The 19,350-nt window shown below is 46.1% G+C and overlaps 1 protein-coding gene across 1 annotated transcript in view; it reads left to right on the forward strand.

Moving 5' to 3' along the window:
• LOC115156614 (collagen alpha-3(IV) chain) overlaps positions 1 to 19,350 on the forward strand; it is a 76,226-nt gene that overhangs the window by 32,890 nt on the left and 23,986 nt on the right. Inside the window, exons 9-26 of the mRNA XM_029704113.1 lie at positions 28 to 87; positions 525 to 587; positions 806 to 841; positions 1,002 to 1,049; positions 1,875 to 1,949; positions 3,077 to 3,121; positions 3,527 to 3,589; positions 3,891 to 3,935; positions 4,906 to 4,959; positions 6,271 to 6,312; positions 6,510 to 6,609; positions 6,760 to 6,795; positions 6,890 to 7,063; positions 7,278 to 7,370; positions 7,566 to 7,655; positions 8,127 to 8,197; positions 9,226 to 9,414; positions 18,851 to 19,025. Of these exons, the coding sequence (XP_029559973.1) occupies positions 28 to 87; positions 525 to 587; positions 806 to 841; positions 1,002 to 1,049; positions 1,875 to 1,949; positions 3,077 to 3,121; positions 3,527 to 3,589; positions 3,891 to 3,935; positions 4,906 to 4,959; positions 6,271 to 6,312; positions 6,510 to 6,609; positions 6,760 to 6,795; positions 6,890 to 7,063; positions 7,278 to 7,370; positions 7,566 to 7,655; positions 8,127 to 8,197; positions 9,226 to 9,414; positions 18,851 to 19,025 (1,459 nt within the window). The remainder of the gene's footprint in view (positions 1 to 27; positions 88 to 524; positions 588 to 805; positions 842 to 1,001; positions 1,050 to 1,874; positions 1,950 to 3,076; positions 3,122 to 3,526; positions 3,590 to 3,890; positions 3,936 to 4,905; positions 4,960 to 6,270; positions 6,313 to 6,509; positions 6,610 to 6,759; positions 6,796 to 6,889; positions 7,064 to 7,277; positions 7,371 to 7,565; positions 7,656 to 8,126; positions 8,198 to 9,225; positions 9,415 to 18,850; positions 19,026 to 19,350) is intronic.

Below are 19,350 nucleotides of genomic sequence, written 5' to 3' on the forward strand. Positions count from 1 at the left end.
ATTAAAATGTCGTGTGTGCATGTGCAGGGTGAATCTCAAACAATTGGAAGTGGCCAACCTGGACCTAGAGGAAGAGACGGTGACCAGGTAACCAGCAGCACCCCATAATATAACATCACTCTCGTTGTTCTCCCTTCTCTCTGTCCCTCCTCAAACTCCAGTTCCATACTCTACTTCTCTTTCACCCTCCCATCTCCTCTCTATATCCTCTATATGTCTTCTTCTTCTGTATATATTCATCCTTTTCCTTCATCCAAAACGGACCCCCACATTCCTGCGCATGAGCCGCATCAAGGGGAAGTGGTATTCGCCAAGCAAGCAGTGTGTCGTCCTTTACATTAGCAATATGGATCCCCTTGCCTACTGATAGGCTAGATGTAATGTTTGCCATGCTTCCACTTATCAAATCCTCTGTCATCCACTAGTGCATATGGGTTATGGGCTTGTGGCATTTGGGACTGGGCATGTCTCTCTCCTCTTTATCAGAGATAGACATTAACCCAACTCTCTGTGGTGTCTTACAGGGTGTCCCTGGGTCACCAGGACCAACGGGACCATCAGGGGAAGCAGGACCTCGTGGGGTTGAGGTAAGTTAATTGTTTTGCCTGGATTGAGCTTGGTTATGCTACACATACCTTATGCTATATAAATGTAGCAAAATACTTGTATTCTTTATTAGGTTTTTCACAGATATGCCATTGGTTTGTATAATATTGAGGTGCAATAGATAATACTTATGTAAGGGTTGTAACATACTGTGTAAAGTTATGTCTTATTGTGCATTATTGTTACTCTCTCTATCAAGGGATTGATAGGCCTACCTGGAGCACCAGGATTAAAGGTAATAGGTTAGTGTGTGTGTGTGTGTGTGTGTGTGTGTGTGTGTGTGTGTGTGTGTGTGTGTGTGTGTGTGTGTGTGTTTGTTAACAGTAGGACATTGGGATATTTGAGGTCAATGGAAGGTGGCTCAGTTGTGCTGTAACTGTTGACCTTTTCTGTAGGGTCAAGAGGGACGCAGCTCTAGTATCCCTGGCCCTCGTGGTCTAAAGGTAAAGACAGTCCTTCATTGTAACTCATTATTTTTGCTTTATTCATCCTATGTATAACTCGCCTAAATCTCCTAGTCCTCAGATCTCTGAATCTCTCAAATGGAATACTTGAAATCATGCTTACGTTTAGTGCTTGATTATATCTCACCTTTGTTTCTCTTATGCTAAAACTCATAACCATAAATATAATTTGTACCTATACAGAATCCAATTACTTCAGTACCTTATAAATGGTTGCATTGAATGCCTTTTAGAGTAGGCTATGTTTTGTAGTTATTAAGACATGGCCTTCTTTGCACTGCCACCGTGTGGCCAGTCTGTGGAGCTGCACTTGAAATATGAAGGCGAGAACTCTGTGTTTTCTTGTTTGTGTGACATGTATACCATAATGTAAATGTGTGTTAATGTTTGTGATTACCGGTATCTGTTATACTAACCCTGCTGTCCTCTTGGACCAGGTTTCTCTCAATGACTAGCTCATCCTAGCATCCTAACATCATAATTTGCATGTATATGTAGCACATATACATGTGCTACATGTATATGTATATGTGTGAAACTACTCCTCAGCCTTAAGTGTCAAGCTTGCTTCGCCTCATTAGCTAGCTTTTGAGGTGGCACGATCAGCTAAGATGCTTTAGGGAGCACGGTCACATGTGTTTGTGAGGCAGAAGTCCAGAGTTCGCGCCAGGTATGGGCCGAATCAGGGGGAGGTGGTACTTGTTAAGCATGCAGTGTGATGTCCTTCACACATACAGGTGGATGAAATATGAATTCCATTCAATGTACAGGATATATGTGTGACTGGTTCCATTTCTCTTCTAGGGACACCAAGGGCCCCCTGGAATCCCGGGACCGAAAGGGATCAAACTATACGCCCACGCTCCCTTCGATATGAAGGTATAGTCAAGCCATGTCAGACCTGGGTTCAAACACTATTTGAAATCTTTAGCCTCTTAGTGACCCCTTAACACGCGAATCGATTTGACAACAGCCAGTGAAATAGCACAGCGCCAAATTCAAAAAACAAAAATCTCATAATTCATATTTCTCACACACAAGTATTATACATCATTTTAAAGATAAGATTCTCGTTAATCTACCCACAGTGGAAGCCTTAGGAAGTGCAACATGACCCCGTAAACACAACAAATTCAATAGAAATCCACTTGAAAAACTACAAGCCTCAGATTTCCCACTTCCTGGTTGGATTTTTATCAGGTTTTTGCCTGCCATATGAGTTCTGTTATACTCACAGACATCATTCAAACAGTTTTAGAAACTTCTGAGTGTTTTCTATTCAAATATAATAATAATAATAATATGCATATCCTACCTTCTGGGTCTGAGTACCAGGCATTTTACTCTGGTCACGTTTTTCATCCGGACGTGAAAATACTGCCCCCTATCCCTAAGAGGTTTAAACTACTTTGAGCATTTGCTTTAGCCTGCCTGGAGTGCGAAGTGGGTGTTTTTTAATTATTTTCTATTGGTTTCATTGCAACAGGCAAGTTCAATAGAGCACAGCTGACGTTTTACCATGATTTCGGTTAACCCAGATCTAAACTATTCCGTAATTGGTCAGATGCTCCATTAAATTCTGGGTCCATACATGTTATTAAGAGAAGAGATAAAACGAGGATCAGAGCTGGAACGAAGAGCTCCACCCTCTCTCTTTGCAAGTTACGGGCAAATCTATGTCTCCTCCCTTTCAGAATATCAAAAAATGCTAACTCCTGCAAAATCGTGATTTGTCCAACCACCGGACAGATCAACAGTACCATTTATGTTTACATAGTCTGTCCACGAGAGATTACCAATACCACAACATGACCTTTTAGTGCCCGCAATTCTGACCTGATAATAATCTTTTTAGTGATTAAGATGATCATTATTGTGATTATTCAAAAAATACTGTGATGTGTGTGGAGTAATATCTATCCTTTAAGAAATCTGTATGACAAATCAGAAAACCTCACTGATTGGTGTGATGGAGGTCAGCTGACCCTCGTCTTTTCTCTCTGCAGGGAGAGATAGGTGAACTGGGTGAGAAGGGCTGTAAGGGTTCACCTGTAAGTCATCTCCTTGTTTCTCACTCCTCATGCATATCTAGCTTTTAATCATCTACAGTATGTTTATGGGCAGAATCCAGTTACATTTTATTTGACAGGGTCATATGGAATACATATGACAGTGTCGTTTCACCATGACATTTTAGTCTACCATATGACACCCCATGACACAGGGAGGTTTCTGGCCACGGGTGTTATGTCAGTACAGTTGTAATGCCTCCCTCTGTCGTGACAATGGTCGCAAATGGACATGTTATAACGCCATCATGTTCATGTCATAGTGATGCTGTCATATAGTGTCTCCTGGAATCCCGGCTTTAGATTCAGAAGTTTAACAGTCAATTAGATGAACTGTCCTGTCTTGACTTGTCTGTTTGTTCAATCAATCTCTCTGTCTGCCCTCAGGGTTATGCTGGCCACATCCATTTTAAAGGAGCAAAAGGGGACCAAGGGGACCTTGGTAGTGAGGTATAACACTGACTCCACATATGGTATAAATGTAATTTGAGCATTATGCCATTATGTTGTATAAGTGACTGACCTACGGAATGACACGCGATACATGATGTTATGACTGATATGGTCATGATGATGAGAGTGATGGGAGGATTTCATGCCTCTGAGCAGTGTGATAGAATGAACATGTGATGCAGTGTAATAATGTGGTGGTGGTTTTGATGATTAGCTGTGAAACAGTACTAAGTGATAAGAGGACTGAAAGATATGCCTTCTCCTTTTGGAGGACTGACTATCATGAATTCCCTTTTAGGGAAGGCCAGGGAAGGATGGGGAACGAGGACTCGCTGGATATAAGGTATCTGTCTTATCAACTGACCAGGAAACCCAGGGGTTGTAGTACTATCCTCGTGGGTACCGGAAGTCCCCACAAGGATAGTAAAACAAGGAAAACTTCCCTTGTGGTGACATTTCCCAGGTCGCCAAAGGCTATTTTAAGTTTAGGGGTTGGGTTTAGAGTTACGATTAGAATTAGGAGATAAGATTTAGGGTTAGGGGTTAAGGTTTAGGTTAGGATTTTGAATGGAAATCAATTTTAAGTACCCACAAGGATAATAAAACGTGTGTGTGTGTGTGTGTGTGTGTGTGTGTGTGTGTGTGTGTGTGTGTGTGTGTGTGTGTGTGTGTGTGTGTGTGTGTGTGTTTTCATGCATGTTGTGTGACTGTACATATAACTATGTTCATTACACTATTTTATTATTTTCATGTATGATTTTTTTCATTTATTGGTCCATCCTCTTCAGAGGACAAAGATAACTTACAGTTTTTGCTGTTACATGTACATTCTACACACATTTTACATACATGGAACTTTTTTTTACACAGTAAAAAGGGAACGTAAAGACCAAGGGGGATACCTAGTCAGTTGCACAACTGATAGCATTCAAACAAAATGTGTCTTCCGCATTTAACCCATCAGTTATTTGACGTACATTACATCTGGATAGATAGTACTTAAACATATCCGGTATACATTTATTTATTTATAACTATATTATAGATAATGAGCTTTTAATCTCACCTCTCAGCCCATCCCACCTATCTCCATAAACCTCCCTCTTGTGATTTCCATGTGCCATACATTTTTCAACTGTGCTGGGATGTCTTAAATCAATTCTGAACCTTTCGAATCGCGTTGTATCTACAGATTGTTAAAGATGAATCTTTTTTAGTAATGACTATACTGTTGATTGATTGACTATGGCTTTCCACATCTCACAACAGAGTTATTTGTAAGGTTAGATTCATTATACCGTCTTGCCCTTCAGGGGAGAAAGGGGAATCACGGTTCAGCAGGTCCTGATGGAATCCCTGGACCATGGGTCAGTCATTACCACAATTATTTTCATGTTTATAATGTGTGTGTGTGTGTGTGTGTGTGTGTGTACACAGTGCATTCAGAAAGTATTCAGACCCCTTCACATTTTCCACATTTTGTTACTTTACAGCCCTATTCTAAAATAGATGTTTTTGTTTAAATCCCCTCATCAATCTATCGTTGTCCTGTTGGAAGGTGAATCTTCGCCCCAGGCTGAGGTCCTGAGTGCTCTGAAGCAGGTTTTCATCAAGGATCTCTCTGTACTTCACTCTGTTCATCTTTCCCTCGATCCTGACTAGTCTCCCAGTCCCTGCTACTGAAAAACATCCCCACAGCATGATGCTGCCACCACCATGCTTCACCATAAGGATGCTGCCAGGTTTCCTCCAGACGCTTGGCATTCAGACCAAAGAGTTCAATCTTGGTTTCATCAGACCAGAGAATCTTGTTTCCCATGGTCAGCGTCCTTTAGGTGCCTTTTGGAAAACTCCAAGCGGGCTGTCATGTGCCTTTTACTGAGGAGTGGCTTCCGTCTTGCCACTCTACCATAAAGACCTGTTTGGTGGAGTGCTGCAGAGATGGTTGTCCTTCTGGAAGGTTCTCCCATCTCCACAGATGAACTCTGGAGCTCTGTCAGAGTGACCATCGGGTTCTTGATCACCTCCCTGACCAAGGCCCTTCTCCCCTGATTGCTCAGTTTGGCCGGGCGGCCAGCTCTAGGAAGAGTCTTGGTGGTTCCAAACTTCTTCCATTTAAGAATGATGGAGGACACTGTGTTCTTGTGGACCTTCAATGCTGCAGAAATGTTTTGTACCCTTCCCCAGATCTGTGCCTCGACACAATCCTGTCTCAGAGCTCTACAGACAATTCCTTCAACCTAATGCCTTGGTTTTTGATCTGACATGCACTGTCAACTGTCTGACCTTATATAAACAGGTGCGTGCCTTTCCAAATCATGTCCAATCAATTGAATTTACCACAGGTGGACTCCAATCAAGTTGTAGAAATTTCTCAAGGATGATCAATGTAAACAGGATGCACCTGAGCTCAATTTCAAGTCTCATAGCAGGGTCTGAATACTTATGTAAATAAGGTAATTCTGTTTTTTAAATGTGCCTACATTTTTAAAAACCTGTTTTCGGTTCGTCATTATGGGGTATTGCGATCAGATTGATGAGGAAAATATTTATTTAATCAGAATAAGGCTGTAACGTAACAAAATGTGGAAAAAGGGAAGTGGTCTGAATACTTTCCGACTGCACTGTACATGTGTGTGCGTGTCTGCCAATGATTGATTTTTTTAATGTGTCTACAGGGACAGAAAGGCGGTCAGGGTCAAGATGGTGACCCCGGGGAGGTGAGTCAATGTGCCTGAGATTTTGCCTGATAATGTCAGTATCAATATAGGTAGAGAAGTATCCCAGAGAGTGCTGATCTAGGATCAGTTTAGCGTTTTAGATCACAGTGATAGGATTAGAATGACTAAGATTACATTAACTCCTACTCTGAGACGCTTTATGAACACATGCCTTGGTCTCTCTGGTCTCCACATAGGTGACCGTGATTGGCGAGGCTGTGTTTGGCTCCGGGGGTGCCAAAGGACAACAAGGGTTGGCTGGCCCTCCGGGTCCCACTGGAGTTACTGGTCCCCCAGGTACTCTACGCACATCTAGCATACACACCCTCATTGATATTCACCCTCCTATCCAATCAGACGTTGAGTAGCACTGTATAATCCCACCTCATTCACCAACTTGACCAATAAGTGTGTCTGTATAGCTAAACATATCAACCTGTTTTCCAGGTAACACCGGTTTCCAGGGGCCTCCTGGACCTCCAGGTAAGTGCTGATCCTCACTCACTCATTCACTCACTCACTCATTCTCCATCATCGCAATCAAGTGTGTACACGGGCTCTATCTCCTCCTTCACAGCTCCTAACTATGGAGATGATCCCTACAATCGCGGAGCGAAGGGCCGCAGTGGACCTAAAGGAGATAAAGGAGACCAAGGACCCATCATCCACGGCGAGCCAGGCAGAGAGGGCTTTCCAGGAACAACTGGGGAAAGTGGAGACCCTGGACCCCCAGGACCATCTGGAGACTCAGGTAGACTTACTCTCCAGAAATAATGTAATGTTCACAGCTCTGATATTCTAGCCTTGTTAAATCAACCTTATCTCACGAGCTCACATTTACCTTTCACATGCGAAATGAAACAAATCAATAAATTACTCCCACAGTCATTTATTGAGATCACTTTTTGATCCCACTGGGATCTTATTTGATTAAAAATAAGGTACTTATTTTTTTCTTGTTGTAGGAAATCTTAAGGGCTTTATAGGACCTCCAGGGGAAAAGGGAGCCAAGGGCTTGACAGGCGAACAAGGGTACAGTGGCCAATATGGTTTAAAAGGTGAGCTCCCTCTGATTCTTCATGGTTTCTGATTCGATGGACATTCTGGGTCATCACTGCTTGTTGATGGGGCTGTCCACAAACCCTTCTGTCTCTCATTGGTGGAATTCCACCGACATTAGCATTGTGGTGTGTCACTTGGTATCAAGTGTGTGTGTCACTTTGTGTCATTGTGTCATTCTTTCTCCACTACAGGTCAGAAAGGAGAGGTCTGTAGGTTGTGTACAGGAAAAGGGTCTGGAGAGCCGGGACCCCCAGGACCCCCCGGTCAGCCTGGATTCCCAGGTAACAACACCTGCAGCATAAAAAAAATGTTCACATAGAAATGTATTGTGTAAGGGTGTCCCGAGTGGCGCAGCGGTCTAAGGCACTGCATCGTGTGCTAGAGGCGTCACAACAGACCCGGCTTGGATCCCGGTCTGTATCACAACCGGCTGTGATCGGGAGTCCCATAGGGCGGCACACAATTGGCCCAGCGTCGTCTGAGTTAGGGGAGGGTTTGACCGGGGGTGCTTTACTTGGCTCATCGCGCTCTAGCGACTCCTTGTGGCAGGCCGGGCGCCTGCAGGCTGACCTCGGTAGTCAGGTGAACGTGTTTCCTCCAACACATTGGTGCGGCTGGCTTCCGGGTTAAGCGGGCGGGTGTGTAGAACAAAACTGATTGTCTGTCACATAGAGCAGGGGATAGTGTCAGCTCTTCATTATATTTCTACCTGTAACAATCAGAGTCCATTTGAATATACCCTCGTCTCACAGGCTTTAATGCAGGACCAGGGCCCAAAGGAGAGCCAGGATTCAAAGGCCCATCAGGACCACCTGGACGACCGGTAAGACTACCTACATCATTACTCCACTATACAGATACTAAATGCTATTTTATTTTACCTTGCGATGTCACTGTGACACTGACTGTGATTTTGCAGTTATATTGTTTCCATAGTGACACCTCTTCCTTTGTAGTGTTGCTTAGATCCGTGGTTCCCAAACTTTTTTGAACTGTTACATTTCCCCATAAATGTATTTATTGACCACCATCTCATCGGATCCATACTGCAAACCATCTATTTTCTGTGACAAACATTTTTAATAGATGAAATAGGGTTTATTTGAAATATAGTTTGCATAGTTCCTTACTTAAGATTATTCATTTTTGTGTACCCCTTTTAAGAGCATCCCGCAATCCTCGCCAGAAAGAAAGAAGCTCCAGTAACATAGGTCTTTAGTTTTGAAAGGTTTGAGCTAGAGACCAGCGGTTTTATGCATTGTAAAGGTGCAACCATGGACACAAAGCCAAATACTCTGTTTGTTTCTATAGCAAATCTGGGCTGTGGTACAACTAAGCCTAGTCAGACTTGCCTGTGGTAATGTTTCTCACAAGCAAAAAAATTATACAAATGACTTTTCTCGTGATGCGCGCCCCTCAAATGATACAAATGTAACAGCCTGAGCGAATTGGACTTGAAACAACGATACAGATGTAGCCATGTGCCATTCAATTTATTATCTGAGCGGCACTGGTGCTTCCAATTCAAAATGCCATGTGCATTCCACAGGTCACTTTTCTAAGTGTTCCAAAAAATGATCAAGATTAGGAAATGTTTTGCAGCACAACTGAGCTCCTCAAGGCACACCAGTGTGTCGCAGCACACCGGTTGAAAACCACTGGTTCAGCTCTTGTATCCATGTTGTTGCTAGGATACCATATCATTGGTGTTGCTTGGGTACTGTCTCCATGGTGCTGCTGGTATACCGTATCCATGGTGTTGCTAGGATACTGTATCTATGGTATTGCTGCAATCATTTATTGAAGGTTTCTGGGTTACCATATCCATGACAACTCCTGTCTGTCTTACAGGGTCCCCACGGCCCCTCAGGTGTTCCAGGGCCCCCGGGGCTGAAGGGAAATCCAGGTTCCCACAACCACCACGGGATAAAGGGAGAGAAAGGATCCCCAGGACTAGCTGGCAGATCAGGGCAGGACGGCAATCAAGGGAACCCTGGCTTCCCTGGACGCAAGGGCCAACAAGGCCCCAAGGGTGATCCGGTGAGGATTTTCAATAGCTACTTTCTTCTGAAATGCAGAGCAATGATTTGAATGCATTTTTAGGTTATCTTTAAACTGAAGTAAATTTGTAATTTTGGTGAACTGTCCCTTTAAAGGGGGGCTGAGCTTACTGATTTGGCCTTGATTTTTTAGCATGCTCATTACGAAATGCTAGTGGACATGACTGAAGCCAAACGTAAGTTATCTTGGGAGTGTGGTTTGGGGGTGTGGTTTCATGTGGGAAAAAAGGGCAATGGAGAGGTAAGCGAAGCTAGCTTTGCTATGGAGAAAAGTTTTGAAGTTGAAGACTTCTCCTGTAGTGGAATATTCTAATCAAGTGAGAGAGACTTTCTCATTTCTTCAAACAATCATCTTTATTTAATATTGATTAATTGTTGCAATGATGATGCTGGTCGACCACACACTCTAAAGTGTGTTTCAGAGAGTTTAACCTCACCGACAATCCTGGTCGATATAAACTCGGCAAAAAAAGAAATGTCCTCTCACTGTCAACTGTGTTAATTTTCAGCAAACTTAACATGTGTGAATATTTTTACGAACATAGCAAGATTTAACAACTGAGACATAAACTGAACAAGTTCCACAGACATGTGACTAACAGAAATGTAATAATGTGTCCTGAACAAAGGGGGGTCAAAATCAAAAGTAACAGTCAGTATCTGGTGTGGCCACCAGCTGCATTAAGTACTGCAGTGCTTCTCCTCCTCATGGACTGCACCAGATTTGCCAGTTCGTGCTGTGAGATGTTACCCCAGTCTTCCACCAAGGCACCTGCAAGTTCCCGGACATTTCTGGGGGGAATGGCCCTAGCCCTCACCCTCCGATCCAACAGGTCCCAGACCTGCTCAATGGGATTGAGATCCGGGCTCTTTGCTGGCCATGGCAGAACACTGACATTCCTGTCTTGCAGGAAATCACGCACAGAACGAGCAGTATGGCTGGTGGCATAGTCATGCTGGAGGGTCATGTCAGAATGATCCTGCAGGAAGGGTAACACATGAGGGAGGAGGATGTCTTCCCTGTAACGCACAGCGTTGAGATTGCCTGTAATGACAACAAGCTCAGTCGGATCATGCTGTGACACACCGCCCCAGACCATGACGGACCCTCCACCTCCAAACCGATCCCGCTCCAGAGTACAGGCCTCGGTGTAACGCTCATTCCTTCGATGATAAACGCGAATCCGACCATCACCCCTGGTGAGACAAAACTTTGATTCGTCAGTGAAGAGCACTTTTTGCCAATCCTGTTTGGTCCAGCGACGGTGGATTTGTGCCCATAGGCGACGTTGTTGCCGGTGATGTCTGGTGAGGACCTGCCTTACAACAGGCCTACAAGCCCTCAGTCCAGCCTCTCTCCGCCTATTGCGGACAGTCTGAGCACTGATGGAGGGATTGTGCATTCCTGGTGTAACTCAGGCAGTTGTTGTTGCCATCCTGTACCTGTCCCGCAGGTGTGATGTTCGGATGTACCAATCCTGTGCAGGTGTTGTTACACGTGGTCTGCCACACCTGGTCTGCCACTGTCCAGATTAGCTGCAGTGAGCTCGAGTGGAGACCATAAAAACACAGCATTAGTAGAACAGAAATTTCTTACTATTTGTTAAGTATTAATTGTTAACTATTAATATCAAACAAATCAGATAAATATGTACTTTTTCTCTCACACTCCCCTCCTGAATCTCCGTCTCTACATGGCCAGCTAATTCAGCCTGCGCTGACCTTGTGTTTAGCCAAGCTAACAGCAGCTAGCGTAGCTTGGTGATAGCTGCAGCTGACTAGCCAATCTAGCTGATATTTCTCTGTGAAAAGTTATGCCAAGATAGCAAGAGCCAGTGACTGGAATGTGTTTAATGAGAAACTTGTTCTACATCACCTTGCTATATAAATTCTCTCTAAATACACTGTCAAAGACAAATAAATTCTGAACTAAAATATAGTTGCATAAGTATTCAAGTTAAGGAGTAAAATTGTGCTTAACAATTTACATAAGTTACAAGGACTTAATAACAGGGGTTGACATGATTTTTGAATGACTAACCCTTCCTCTGTCCCCCATACATACAACATCTGTATGTCAAGTATTGAATTTCAAGCACAGATTCAACTACAAAGACCAGGGAGGTTTTCGAAAGTGTAGAGAGTCATTGTACCATCTAAACCATTGTGAAATATATCTTGTGCATCTAACAGTAACTTGTTTATTTATTTAACTAGGCAAGCCAGTTAAGAACAAATTCTTATTTACAATGAAGGCCTACCCCGGCCAAACCCGGACGACGCTGGGCCAATTGTGTACCGCCCTATGGGACTCCCAATCCCAGCTGGATATGATACAGCCTGGATTCAAACCAGGGACTGTAGTGACACCTCTTGCACTGTTTATGCAGTGCCTTAGACCACTGGGCCACTCGGGAGCCCTATATTGTAGATTAATAATATTACATTGAATTGTATAGCACCCCCTAAATTTGTTCTACAGACCCCTTGGGTTCACATCATTTACTGTAGCAGTGTTCTGCTGATATAACAATGTGCAAATATTACACTTGTCATTCATCTTCTATTGTCATTCACAGTCAATACAGATACTGTACCTATTAGCATTTTGTCCCTTTTAGCATTTTGTCCAGTGGTGCTGGGGCTACCTTGCCAAACACGTCAGTGGTCATCCCTTCCTGTATGGTGTCCCTTATAAGTTCCCTGACATGTTTGAAGAATACACCGTCCCCCCAGTCCCCGCTTGTATAATTGTAATGCTGAATACAAGGTCTTTCCCAATTCAGACCATCTGTATCAACCTGTCAAACCCTGTCTCCTGTCCTCCATCTGTAGAAAAACAAGGTAGTGATGAGTGACGTATTGAAAGGGTGATGTTACTAAACACGTGTGATGATGTGTGGTCTGATTAGAAATCACCTCCTGTTCCTTTAGAGCTTTTTGCCAGAGCCTGATAGGCATGGCAGCGTAGATCAGCTCCAGGTCACAGGGCTGGTCACGAAGGAGCCTGACTTATAGATCCGACCCAGCTCCTATCACAGAGAAAGAGTGAGGCAGAGAGACTGTCACCATACAGTCATGGGAGCCAACAGTAAATACAGAGTAGAACATAGCCAATCATAGATCCTGATTCACAGCTAATTCACAAGGGACATGTGCCAGCATACCAGTGACTGGTTGACATTACTCACTCAGGCCCAGGAGTAGTCCATTGACACAGTGGAAGGGGGCACCTCCTTACAACATACATGCATACAAATACACACAGCACTGATTACATTATCAATGATTGTTAGGCGTATTCCTGTAACGTCCGTCGTTAGGAATGGACCAAGGCGCAGCGGGATTGTGGACACTCATGTTTATTAAATACAAACACGTAAAGCATCCACATGAAAAAACAACAAACAGTACTCACGACAGCAACAGTCTTGCAGGCGCACATACAACGCAGTGCAAGGACAGCTACCCACAACCCCAAAGAAAAACACACACCACTATATAAGACTCCCAATCAAAGGCAACTCAACACACCTGCCTTCAATTGGGAGTCTAATCACCAACACAAACCCCTTACATACAAAAACCTGCCACATCCTGACCCAAAACTGATACCAGACCTCCCTCTGCTGGTCAGGACGTGACAGTACCCCCCCCCCCCCTCAAGGTGCAGACCCCGGAATGCACCTAACAACAGAAAATGCAAAAAAACCAAAATGTAACCCCAACACAACCAATAAACAATAACCCCTAAACAATAAGGGAGGGAAGGGAGGGTGGCTGCCGTCAACGACGGCACTGTGCTACACCCTCCCTCCCCAACCCACCTATCCTGGAGGTGGCTCAGGTGTAGGACGTGGACCTCGCTCCACCTTCGGCGTCGCCCACTTCGGTGGCGCCGATAGCTGCGCCGGGCAGACGGGCCACTCGGGCTGACCCTGGCAGACGGACCACTCGGGCTGGGCCGGAGGACAGGCGGGCCACTCGGGCTGGGCCGGAGGACAGGAGGGCCACTCGGGCTGGGCCGGAGGACCGGCGGGCCACTCGGGCTGGGCCGGAGGACAGGCGGGCCACTCGGGCTGGGCCGGAGGACAGGAGGGCCACTCGGCTGGGCCGGAGGGCAGGAGGGCCACTCGGGCTGGACCGGAGGGCAGGAGGGCCACTCGGGCTGGGCCGGAGGGCAGGAGGGCCACTCGGGCTGGACCGGAGGGCAGGAGGGCCACTCGGGCTGGGCCGGAGGACAGGCAGGGCACCCTGGCAGATCCGAGCAGGCGGGCACCTCTGGCAGATCCAGGCAGTCGGGCCACTCTGGCAGACCCGGAGGACAAGCGGGGCACCCTGGCAGATCCGTGCAGGCGGGCCACTCTGGCAGCTCCGGGCAGTCGGGCCACTCTGGCAGACCCGGAGGACAAGCGGGGCACCCTGGCAGATCCGTGCAGGCGGGCCACCCTGGCAGCTCCGGGCAGTCGGGCCACTCTGGCAGCTCCGGGCAGTCGGGCCACTCTGGCAGCTCCGGGCAGTCGGGCCACTCTGGCAGCTCCGGGCAGTCGGGCCACTCTGGCAGATCCGGGCAGTCGGGCCACTCTGGCATCTCCGGGCTGACGGGCCACTCTGGCATCTCCTGACTAGCGGGCGGCTCTGGCGGCTCCTGACTAGCGGGCGGCTCTGGCGGCTCCTGACTGGCAGGCAGCTCTGGTGACTGACGACTGGCGGGCAGCTCTGGCGACTTACGACTGGCGGGCAGCTCTGGCGACTGTTGACTGGCGGGCAGCTCTGGCGACAGTTGACTGGCGGGCAGCTCTGGCGACTTACGACTGGCGAGCAGCTCTGGTGACTCTTGACTGGCGGGCAGCTCTGGTGACTCTTGACTGGCGGGCAGCTCTGGTGACTCTTGACTGGCGGGCAACTCTGGTGACTCTTGACTGGCGAGACTGGACTGACATACTAGATGCCTGATGCGTGGGGCTGATACTGGACGTGCCAGCCTGGAGACACGCACCTCCATGCTAGTGCGTCTAGCGGGAAACACCGGACCGAAAGGGCGCACTGGCGGTCTTGAGTGCAGGGTTGGCATCACCCCTTCCGGCTCGATGCTCACCTTGCCCTGGCACCTGCGGGGCGCTGGTACCGGGCGGACTGGCCTGTGCGTCCGAATAGGTGAGATGGTGCGTACCTCAGCGTAACATGGCGCCCTCCACCTCATACGCACCTCCTTGTAATCACGGGTAGCTGGCTTACGGCTCTTCCTTGGCCTGGCCAAGCTACCCGTGTGCCCCCCCAAAATGTTTTATTGGGGGTGCCTCTCGGGTTCTACCTGTTCCCATGGGAGGCGACCCCTTCCGGCCAGGATCTCCTCCCAAGTGCAGACTCCCTTGCCGTCCAGGATGTCCTCCCATACTTCCAGCGACCAGGGATCCATCTCCTCCCGAGCGCGCTGCTTCCAACATTCCTCCTTCACTTGCCTCTGTCCTCTTCTCCGCTGCTTGGTCCTTTGGTGGTGGGTAGTTCTGTAACGTCCATCGTTAGGAATGGACCAAGGCGCAGCGGGATTGTGGACACTCATGTTTATTAAATACAAACACGTAAAGCATCCACATGAAAATACAACAAACAGTACTCACGACAGCAACAGTCTTGCAGGCACATACAACGCAGTGCAAGGACAACTACCCACAACCCCAAAGAAAAACACACACCACTATATAAGACTCCCAATCAAAGGCAACTCAACACACCTGCCTTCAATTGGGAGTCTAATCACCAACACAAACCCCTTACATACAAAAACCTGCCACATCCTGACCCAAAACTGATACCAGACCTCCCTCTGCTGGTCAGGACGTGACAATTCCAGAATAGACACGTGATAGTATTTTGACCTGTGACCTTATCAAATGTGACCAACCTGAAGTGGGACTGGTGTCTGGCCACTGCCTCAGCCTTCTACTCCTGATATGATAGGGGGGTTCCCACTACACTGCTGAACAGCAAATCCACCAGGTTTTGTACGTAGCCTGTGAATGAAAAAAAATATCATCACTCAATAAACATATTGTCACGTCCTGATCTGTTTCACCTGTCTTGTGCTTGTCTCCACCGCCTCCAGGTGTCGCCCATCTTCGCCACTTATCCCTTGGGTATTTATACCTGTGTTTTCTGTCTGTCTGTGCCAGTTCGTCTTGTTTATTCAAGCTACCTAGCGTTTTGTCTCAGAGCCTGCTTTTCCCCAGTCTTTCTCTTTTTCCTCCTCCTTGTTTTGACCCTTGCCTGACCTGACCCTGGGCCTGCCTGCCGTCCTGTACCTTGGCCCCACTGCTCTGGATAGTGGGGCCACTGTACCTCGTCCCCTGCCTGCCTTCACCTGTTGTTTGCCTGCTCCTGTTGTTGCAATAAACATTGTTACTTCAACACAGTCTGCACTTGGGTCTTACCTGAAACCTGATAGTATGAACTGGCCATGACTGACCCAGCATACTTGGACCAGCTCCGTAATGCCATCTCCTCCCAAGGAGACCTCGTTGGTAGACACGAGGACATGCTTCGCGGTCTACTGGAAAGGTTCCAGGACATGGCCGAATGTCACGTCCTAGCATTGGACACTTTGTGGGAGCAATTCCGTGGGTTGCCTACTAGGCAGCCTACCACGATGGTAACCTCCCAGCCCCTCAGTAATCCGTCTGGTAGCAGCGCCATCACCCGGTTTCCCGGGAACCCCACTTCCCTCCCCCGGAGCGCTACGATGGAGATTCCAGAACCTTCCGGGCCTTTCTCTCCTAGTGCTCCCTCGTTTTCATGCTGCAGCCTTCTTTGTTCCCCACCGGACCGCTTGAAGATGGTGTACATTATTATGCTGATGTCCAGGAGTGCACGCGCCTGGGCCACGGCGGTGTGGGAGCAACAACCCACCGTCTGCCTCAGTCTGGAGGTATTCGTGGTGGAGGTGAACATTTTTCGAAGGCTAAGGTGTTCGGGAGAGAAGCAGTGTTGCAGACTATGCGGTGGATTTCCACACACTAAGAGCAGAGGGTTCCTGGATTATTATAAATATATATATATATATATATATGCTTTATAAAGAGACTGTAAGTACAGAATAGCTTCAGGAATATGGGTACAAAAACAGAATATGGGTACAAAAACCCGACGCTCACCAGTAAACAAGTGCACAAGCACTTACAACAAACAATCCCACACAAAGACATGGGGGGAACAGAGGGTTAAATACACAACAAATAATGAGGGAAATGGAAACCAGGTGTGTAGGAAAACAAGACAAAACAAATGGAAAATGAAAAGTGGATCGACGATGGCTAGAAGACCGGTGACGCCGACCGCCGAACGCCGCCCGAACAAGGAGAGGAAACGACTTCGGTGGAAGTTGTCATGACTGTCCTGATCAGGTCAGGGTACAGGAGACCACCACCCTACAGATTATCTCCCAAACCCCCAACAGAGGAGGAGAGATCTAGGGGTCTGAAGATGTGGGGGTTTTATGACACCTCACGCCCATAATAAACCTTAGGCCACAGAGAAATTCCTTTGTCCTAACAATGGAGAACTGGCCTCAGAACATTAAACATGCAATAAAGGGACTTTGGAACAATGGTTTCCGTCAGCCACAATGGTGGTCATGACGAGAGGTGGAATATTAAAATGTATGTAACTTTTGTATTGTTTTTAAAGGTTAAGAGATGACGTTATTATGAAAACATTGTACCTTTAAGAGTTTTCCCAGTATATGCCTGATGTTTATACATTGTACGTTGTGTGGAAAATATCCAAATCAAACAGAATGTTTTGGTAAAGATGAAATGTGAAATTAGTGTCTAAAATTGGATTTTAGTCAAATCTAGGCCTTGCCCCTTTACTTGGTCCGCCCAGAGAATTGCCCTAAAGGCGGTTACGCCCACTTCTGACCCGAGGGTATAAGACAGGAGAGTGAAGAATTAACATAGGAGACTAAGTGACCCCAAGCTGCAGCTAAGGTCCAACAAAGTCAACGAACCCAAAACGAAACACAAGGTTGAAGACAAAGAAATCTTTTTCTACACAAGCTACGGACGAGTAGCTGTGTCTAAGCGGGTGAATTCAAGCCGAACCACCCAGCCTCCACTCTCCATTGAATCGTGGTATCTACACCGTTCGAGTCCGACACTGTGAGCTCTGAGCTACAGAGCTGTCTGTCCTCAGAAGACCGCGAGGGATCAGACCACTAAGCCAAGAAGGACACTGACATCGTGAGGACAACCAGAGAGTTGCGCCGGAGAAGTGCGTCATTGAGAAGCCTAAACGACCCATGCGCAGCTTCCCACCTGAGACCTTCAACACGTAATTACATCATTATATTCTGACCCATAAGAGCGGCAGTTCGGGGCAAGGCTAGGTTTAAATAAGCATGGCTGACAAATGAACCCAAATGTATATTTCTCTCGTGTACTTTCTCTTTTTCTCTCTCTTTTAAATCCCCATTTTGGGTAACACGTGCCATAGTGTGTTGGCCCGTTATACTAAGTCCTAATCAATAGCTAGACTGTGTTATGTGTATGTGTATTTTTATCATAATTTTAGCTTGCTAGTAAATAAATAATCAACTAAGATTGGTGTGGTAAACTCATCGGTGAAGCCCGGGTTCGTTCAGATTCCCGGATTATGCGACGTTCAGACATGAGACAAGAGGTTGATTAATTTAGCGACTGTTGTAAAATCGATATTCTGATATCCTTTGAGTTAATTTGGGAAATAGAAACTCAATCAAAATAATGTTCCCATGGTGCCCCAGGTTAATGAGTTAATAATTGCTTGATTCATTGCTTAATTCATTTAATCACGCAATTATAAACCGTTAATCATTCGATGAGCAACAGTCGTCACATTAACTAATACAACGTCACGACAAAGTCGTGACAGATTCGATCCACTTTTCGGTTTCTGGCCCAACGCTCTAATCACTAGGCTACCTGCCGTCCTTTAGATAGCTACAGTATCAGTATCAAATCATTTCTCAAACTAAATATAAATGTTGATATTAGTTAGCAGGTTTCTTTACTTTAACATTATTGTGTTTTAATGGATTTCCAAAACCGTTTAAGACTTTTTCTGGAAGACCCCTTTTCCATCTGTTTGACTTGAAATCAACGCCTTTGCTAATGCCACATTTTTTCGGCGGAATATGGTTGAAAAATGTATCTCTGCCTTAATTTCCCAAAAATATAGTCTCTTAGCTTTCATTTGAAGCCCAATTTGACATTTTCTAATTAACTTTACATGTTGGTGCTAATGGGTCCTTTTACATGGAAATGACATTTTATGAATGTTGAACATTTGTTACTGTGAAGCAGTAATGTTAAGCCAACTAATGTTTTGTGAAGAACTGATGTTTGATGATGGACTGAGGTTATAGTCTGTCCCCTCTGCAGTACTATGGGCCGCCGGGTCTGAAGGGAGATGTTGGTGTCCCAGGCCATCCCGGACCACAGGGATACCAAGGACCAGATGGGTCGCCAGGTCCAGTAGGCATAGGAACTCTAGGCCACCCAGGATCCAAAGGCAATAGCGGGGTACCAGGTCTACCTGGCATAGCTGGCTACCCAGGTAAAGCAAAACACATACTTGCATGCACACACCAGGGCCACCTCTCATTGAAGCCATGAAATACCCCGGCAGACCGGGGTACTGCAAGCTGTTGTTTTTCGAAAGCAGAATCCTCCCCTATAGTCAATGTGAAAACTGCAATCTTCTTGGGTAATATTTCTGTAAATAAACAACAAATTTGAAGACAATCATGGAACCAATAATTACTTATATTACACCAGATGTACAGTTGAAGTCAGAAGTTTACATACACTTAGGTTGGAGTCATTAACTCGTTTTTCAACCACTCCACAAATTTCTTGTTAACAAACTATCGTTTTTGCAA

The sequence above is a fragment of the Salmo trutta genome, chromosome 21 (assembly GCF_901001165.1).
Source record: "Salmo trutta chromosome 21, fSalTru1.1, whole genome shotgun sequence".
In the NCBI taxonomy this organism is placed as follows: Eukaryota; Metazoa; Chordata; class Actinopteri; order Salmoniformes; family Salmonidae; genus Salmo; species Salmo trutta.